The 8,021-nt window shown below is 37.9% G+C and overlaps 1 protein-coding gene across 1 annotated transcript in view; it reads right to left on the bottom strand.

The window, feature by feature from the left end:
* Positions 1-8,021, bottom strand: part of EEA1 (early endosome antigen 1) — a 142,656-nt gene that overhangs the window by 19,953 nt on the left and 114,682 nt on the right. The window contains exon 20 of the mRNA XM_045291423.1: positions 6,135-6,317. Coding sequence (XP_045147358.1) covers positions 6,135-6,317 — 183 coding nt within the window. The remainder of the gene's footprint in view (positions 1-6,134; positions 6,318-8,021) is intronic.

The following is an 8,021-nucleotide window of genomic DNA, read 5'->3' as shown; positions in this document are numbered from 1 at the left end:
GGTTAGGGAGAGAGGGAGGAAGGGGAAAAAAGAGGAGCTGATGCCAAAGGCTCAAGTACAAAAAAAATGTTTTGCAAATGATGATGGCAACAAATGTACAAATGTGCTTGACACAACGTATGCATGTATGTATTGTGATAAGAGGTGTAGAAGCCCCCAATGAAATGATTTTAAAAAGAAAAAGAAAGAAACTCAGGATGGATGGGTAAGCTATAGAAACAGTAACAAAATTAATAGATTCTTAGAGTTATAACGTAGCCCTGGTGGTGTTGAATGCTAACTGCAAGGTCAGCAGTTTGAAACCACTGGTTACTCTGTAGAAATAAGAGGAGACTCTTTGCTCTGGTAAAGAGTTACAGTCTTGGAAACCCACAGGGGCAATTCTACCCTGTCCTTTAAGGCCACTATGAGTTGGTATCAACAGGATGGCAGTGAGCGAGGGTTATAGGAAAGGGAAGTTGGAGAGATGGGTAGTAATGGGCAGCTAATAAGAATGAAGAAAATGTTCTAAAATTGATTGTGGTAATGAATACACAGCTCCTTTTAATTTATTTAAGCCAATGAATTGTAGGGTATGTGAATTATGTGAGTGAAGTTGTTTAAAAAATAAAAACGATATTTCACACTGACTAACCTTGGATCAGGTAAAGTAACTTAGTAATAAAGTAATAGAGATTATTAGCTCTTTTGCATATGGAAAGAATTTATATATAAAATTCAAATGCCTGAAATTGAAGCACCTTCAGAATCTTGAGAAATCAATGTAGAAATATTTACTGAATGTCTACCCTATCTTGAATCAAGTAAGTTGGGACCATATCAGATACACTTAGAGATAATTAGAACAGATGGTGAGAAAAGATATCCATTTTTTTAGGTTATATGATGCATATACTTATGTTGTATAGGATCTGTAGTATTCCTTGACATGCCAACAATCTTTAATATATGTTTTTTTCGCTTGCATGGGAAAAATACATTTCCATTTTCTTTGCTTTCTGTGACATGCCTATCAGACAACTGAGGCTCCAATCCTGAGAAAGGGCTCTAATCAGCCCCATCCTCTATCTTTCCATCTGTAAGGTGGTCAGAAGTGACTGTCAAGTCGGAGTTACTGACTACTCTGAGGTCCCAATATTTCTAAGAATCTGAAGTTGGGTACCAGGCAACTTCTTGCCCTTGACTACAAGGCTAGATTTCAGGTAGATAAGGTGACAAGTGGGTACTGGGCATGGCAGGAAACACTGCCACTCTCAGCTACTGTTCTGAAATCAGCAGTGAAGAGAAACCAACTCTAAGAAGCACATGCACCATCTACAATGAACTGCTCTGTCTTATTGAGCGATGTGGGTCTTTTGAAAAAGAGGCAGAAGATACAGCTCAGAAAAGGAACCCCATCTGTTTGGTTTGTACATCGCAAAGTAAGAATTCAATTTTTAAAAGAAGGGGTATAAATAAATGAATACTATTGAAGGGACTTCTAAAGATTCCTACAAGTCCAAAATTACTTCTTCAAATAACACAATTCAGAAGTCTTTTGGTTGTAAATTACGTGTACATTTCCAAGGCAGCAAGTATAACACTAAGAGAGGTTAAGGTTTTTTGGTTTTACCCAGAAAACACCTGAAGTCATATACTTTTTTATCAATCAGTTTGCTAATCAGTAACTGGGTCAATTGTTATGGTAGAACAGTAGGGTGTTGGACAGATCTTGATTTATAGGCGCTTCTAGGTAGCTTGATAAACAGAACAAACAGGTAAACTGGAAGCTAAGCAAGGTAATAGCATACATGCCATGTGACAAATCCTCAAATAAATAATGAGTGTGAGGGTTGTCTGTGGAATGTGGCTTGTAGACGTATGTGTGGAATAGGTGACAACTGACCCAAGAGCAAGGGTGATTTCACATAAAAAGAATAAAATTTAACAAAGCCTAGTCCATATAACCTACAGCAACGGTAATTAGATTATAGAGGTCTGGATATAATGCTAAAGAACTTTAGGGGTGGTTAGAACCTAGAAAGCAACTCTGATTGCTAACCATACGGATTCCAAAATGACCATGTTTAAAGTGGAAACCTACACAATTTTAAACTCACAAAACTCTTGCACATTGTTGAAAGTCAAATTCAAAATCTTGACTGACCCAGTTTTTCTGAAGATGTCAAAACACGTTGCACTACCTGCCTCTGGACATGAATCTCTGTCGTTTAGCAGCATATAGCAGTATACTAGGAAAAGATCCATATTTACTTCCAAACTAATTATCCTGGAATTTTCATTTCACACGGGGTATAAAATTTACAGTTACTCTTACATTTCTACCCTTTTCTTCACTAACTACATAGCCAGTTTGAAATACTGTACAGTCAACCAAGTATTTTGCAAATAATCCAGCAGATGGTGCTAAAGGCAAAGATCAGACCAGAGTGTCTTCCATTCAATCAGTTTGCGGAGTGTAACCAAGGTGGTCTAGACTTAAGGTAGGTGTCACATCACATGGTTCTGAACCTCCCTCTTCCTTGTATACAACAATATATCACCGAAGCAAAAGAAAATTCATAGTTGATAAATCTTTCTTGTCCTGGCACATAAATATCACTCGAACGTTCCTAGGGATTTTTCTCTCTCTAGCTCTTTTTATTAACTTTTTTAATAGTTCTCATTTTAGAACCCAATCGGGAATTTATCCATTTTCTATTTTGTCAATAACAACAAAATTCTGATGAACTAGTAGCAAAATAATAATAATAATAATAATAAAGGCCTATGAGTTGAGATGTAACTTTACTTCTCTTATTGTGGGGCCCTGGGCTTTCAGACTGGGCCTGGATCTCCTCATCTGTCCTAGGAGAGCTTTGGGATGGTGCACCTATCCGAGGCCTCTCAACAGTTCTACAACTCGAACAGCCTTACCTTACCTGTCTTTTGCTTTTTGCCCATATTTATATTTAAAACATCCATTCATGAATAAAATTGCTAGATGATGTAGCTTTCAGACTTAACAGAAAGACGTGACTTTCTACTCCAGTAAAGATGTACAGCCTCAGAAACCCACAGGGGAATTTCTACTCCATCCTAAAAGGTTGCTAGGAGTCAGAACTGACTTCATGACAGTGCCTTTTAGCTTTCATAAAATACTATAGATTTAAGAGACTTAAGTCCTATCAATATGTCATATTCTTGGGTAAATAACACCCAATATGGAAAGTATAATTCCCACAGAACTTTTATAACCAATCAAGGTTCACCTCTTCTCGCATCTCCATATCTTTTCAATCCTTCCCATTTTCTCCATCCTTACTGCCGTTATCAGTTCAAGTCTCCCTCTGGTCTGCCTCGCTACATGCAGCATACTCCTCCACAAGCCATTCCTTATCCCAGCCAGGCACTTGCCTCAATACAACCTGAGCACATAGTTGGGGGGGTGGGGGGGGTGTTCCATTGTCTTTAGGATAGAGTCCAAATTCCTCTATAACTCTGCCCTTCTTTTCAATAATGTCATAAAATAATAAAAATAGTATAATAAAGCTACATAAGGGTAAAGAGCAAATAGGCATTACCTAAATATTTAGGTGGTATTTTTTCTTAACAATTCTTGCTGTTCTTTCATTTAATATCTTCTGCCCTTGCTCATTCCCCCTGCAGCACCTTTCCTTAAATGTACCCTGAATTGAATAACATTTCTCAGAACTCTGCATGTATTCAAATTCTGTATTTCCTGTAGGACTCAATTAAGTCCAACCTCCTTCTTAAAACCTTACCATTAACAGCTTGTAGATAAGACATATATGAGGGGACTTCAAATGTTTGTGGGAAAACATTAATTCTACTTTTCATGAACTTTTGAAGGTCCTTTGTGTTTGTATGTGTATATGCACATAATATTCTAGTATTTTATGATTTCCAACATATTTTTGCAATAGTATACTCTGAGTAAAAAAATAAACAAGCACGGAATAGAAGGAGGAAACTTATTTCAACCTGACAGCCCCCCCCAAAAAAAAAATCTGGCTGAAACTTCTATGAGAGGGTAGTATGTTCCATGTCTCTTAGAGAACTGATGTCTCATACTATATTAAGTAAGTGCTTTCCACTTTCTATACCTTCAATTTTAATAAATATGACCCCTTCTCTAATCAAATAGTAATGTCAAGGGTAGATTCCCCTACATAGTTGAATATTTAAGGTTAAATTTACTTTGAACCATAATCTTATTTTACTCATTAAGTATTTAAGTAATCTTAGAGAAAAGAGAAGCATGTAAAACTAATGCTAGTATTGCCTGACAACGTTGCTCACATTTTCACAGGTACTTTATATTTTAAATTTCTTAGCTTTTTCAAACAGCAGCCATTTTTAAATTGGTTTTCACATAAAGGGTATGTTGTGGGTAAGTGCCATCGAATCCGATCCGAAACATAGCAGCCACTCCATGTACAACCAGATGAACCATTCCCCAGGCCTGCACGGTCTTCACAACTGTTCTTCGGTCGGAGCCCACTAGCCACGGTGTCAATCCACCTTGTTGAGGGCCTTCCTTTATCCTTCTCCAGACCACGTGTCTACAGTACGTAAGATGAAGTCTTACCATCCTTGCCTCTAGGGAACACCCTTGGCTGTATTTCTCCGAAGACATATTTGATTGTTCTTTGGGCAGTCTATGGTACTTTCAATATTCCCCAACACCACAATCAAATATATTGATTTCTCTTCAGTCTTCTTTATTCAATGTCCAACTTTCACATATATAAGAGGCAATGGAAAATACCACGTCTTGGGTCAGTTGCACCTACCTTAGTTATCAAAGTAACATCCTTGCTTTTCAACAGTTTCAAGAGGTCTTGTGCAGCAGATTTACCTAATGCAGTGCATTGTTGGATCTCCTGACTGCTGCTTTCATGAACATTGACTATGGATCCAAGCAAGACAGAATCCTTGACAATTTTTAATCTTTTCTCCATTTACCATGATGTTACCTCCTGGGCCAGTTGTGAGGATTTGGATTTTCTATACCATTGAGTTGTAGTCCACACTGAAGGCTGCAATCCTTGATCTTCATCAAGTGCTTCAAGTCCTCCTCACTTTCAGCAAGCAAGGTTATGTCATCTGCATATGGAAGGTCGTTAATAAGCCTTCCTCCACCCAATGCCACCTCCTTCTTCATATAATCCCTGCTTCTGTGATGATTTCCTTAGCATAAAATTGAATAAGTATGGTGAGAGGATACAACCCTGATTCATATAAACCTTGCTTCATTTATACAACTGCCTCTTCATCCAAGTACAAGTCTGGCATGAGACCTGCTCATGTTTTAGAACTCCCATTCTCAAGGTTATCCACAGTTGTTTGTTATGCTCCACATAATCAGATGCCTTTGTAGAGTCAACATAAGCCAAGTAAACAGCTGTCTGGCATTCTCTGCTGTCAGCCAAGATCCATCTGATGTCAGCAGTGGGACCCCTTGCTCTAAATTCTCTTCTTAATCTGGCCTGCACCTCTGGCAGCTGCCTGTCACTGTACTGCTGTAGCCATTGTTGGATGATCTTCAGAAAAAGTTTCCTTGCATGGGATAACAAGGAACAAATTGTTTATAATTTGAGCGTTCTGTTGGGTCACCTTTCTTTGGAATGGGCACAAATATGAATCTCTTCCAGTCAACTGACCAAGTCTTCTAATGCCCTGACATAGGAGTACTTCCAGTGATTCATGAGCTTGTTGAAACATTTCAATTGGTATTCCATACATTCCTGGAGTCTTGTTTTTGGCAGTTTGGATATCTTCCTTCAATACCATTGTTTCTTGCTCATATGTGACCACTTGAAATGACCAAATGTTAACTAGTTCTTATGTAAGCTCATATAAATCAACCTTTATACAATATGATGTAGTAAATGGTATATTTCCAAATTATTTCTCTATTACAGATTCAAACTATTTACAATATCTATAGTTAAATATTTTCTAATAATAAAAAATGATTTTTAAAAGGGTTATAATCCCAAATATTAACTTGCTAGAAAAAAGCCAAAGTATTCCATAAATGCTAGCATTTTCTCATTCACTTGGATCCAAGCCAATCACTTAATGTATGTCACACTGAGTGTTGTAAGATGTAAAATGGTTTACTATACCTTAAGATCTTGCCTTATGGCTAGAAGCTCGGACTCTTTCCCGTAGAAATCAGACTGAAGCTGTTTCAGATTTTCCTGGCTTTTGTCATAGATGTTTTGTAACAGTGATATTTTCTCTTTCTCTGCTGCCAGTTCCTGCGCTGCTTGTGTTAACTTCTGCTGTAGTTTCTTCTCAAGCTCTGTCTGAAACATACAATAGTCATTTAAAGTATTATGCATATCCAAAATGAGTTATACATATAAAAAGGAACCCAGATAATTAAGATGCTTCTTGAGAACCAACTGACTGTACTCATATCTGAACACTATTCTAACAGGTCGGCTGCACGGTGGCCTAGCACTAAGCTGCTAAGCACAAGGTGAGCGATCCGCACATACTAGCTGCTCTCCAGGAGAGAGCTGTGAAAGTCTGCTCCCGGGAAGATTCACCGCCTCGGGAACCCGACCGACAATTCTGACTCCGATAGGGTCACTTTAAGCTGGAATTGACGCAAAGCAATGCATTTGTGAGGTTTTGTTTTTATTTACCATATAGATATAAAGACTGAGTTAAAAAGTCAATACCATTATACACTTGTGTATAAGTCAAGATTTTCAGCACATTTTTAATGCAGTTTTTGTGGTAGAATTGGGTGTGTCGGCTGATATTCTGGTTGGTAAGTCCCAATTTGAAAATCCAAGAACCCCATACGAGCTGAGTAAAGAAAACACAGGGCAGGGTGGCAGATCACTGGGAAAGCCCTAAGATTTGAGGTCTCAGAAGACTGAGAGTAACAATTAGGTTCTCATGGAGTGTGCAGAGCTACCTGCCTTGGAAGATAACAGTTAAGGTAGAACTAAGAGAAATTTATTTTTTAAAGATATTTATAAATGCCATTATGATGTTGAAGCATATAATCTCTGTTCTGTGAAATTCAAGAAAAATTTAGGAAATTTCTGCAATCAAGTTTGTTAATATCATGCCAGAAGAAGTTAGAATTATCTTTAGTTTTTAGGAAGAATCAGGAAACGTACAATTATTACATAATACTAATAATACACACACACACACACACACGCATGCATGCATACTATAAAAAGCACCCAGCTTTGAAAATAAACACTGGACTTCAATGAAACTGCTGCTGTTAGTGACCACCATGTTCCCAAACCCAGTATTTTTATCCATGATAACATTATACTTGACAACCCTTAGCAAGATAGAATACAGTTGGTTATGTGCCTTCCCGGAAACACTTTCCCAGCCTGGTTTCTAGGTTACTTTATGTTTAAGGTTATCCTCCTACCCCACTGACCATTCCTTCTCACAGTTTTTTACTAGCTCATTTTCTTCTGCTTGATCTATATAAATCACAGGACATTACGGTTCCATTCTTGACCCTCTTCATTCTATGCATTCTCTCCCTCTAGAAGATCTCGTCTAGACCAAGGGCTTTAAATATCTTCTATTTCTATTTACAACAGACTCCTGAACTATGTCTCCAGTTCCAACTTCTCTCTCTGGACTCTGGGCTCAGTAAAACCAATCTTTCTCGGACAGTTCCACTTAGCTGACTGATAAGACTACTACCTCAAACAGAACACTTGATTCCTAACAGTAGACATCTATGTAAGAAATAAGGCAATTGTTTAGTGTTTTTCTGCACTTAAGTGTAAGTTCCATTAGAGCCAAGTTGTTTTCAGTTTTGTCCAGTGCTACATCACCAACATCTAGAACCATGCCTTAACAAAAAATAGGAAATAATATTTCATGAATGAGTGATAAATGGCAAATATATTAGAAATGGAAAGGGCAGAGAAAGGTCTACGAAACTTATCAAGAAGCTATTGCAATGAACCCACCCCACCATCCCCTGACCATCACCACTACCACCACCACCACCACCA

The sequence above is a fragment of the Echinops telfairi genome, unplaced genomic scaffold (genome assembly GCF_000313985.2).
Source record: "Echinops telfairi isolate 266 unplaced genomic scaffold, ASM31398v2 ScPeMD7_2;HRSCAF=8, whole genome shotgun sequence".
NCBI lineage: Eukaryota > Metazoa > Chordata > Mammalia > Afrosoricida > Tenrecidae > Echinops > Echinops telfairi.
This window is presented reverse-complemented; position numbering and strand designations above follow the sequence as displayed.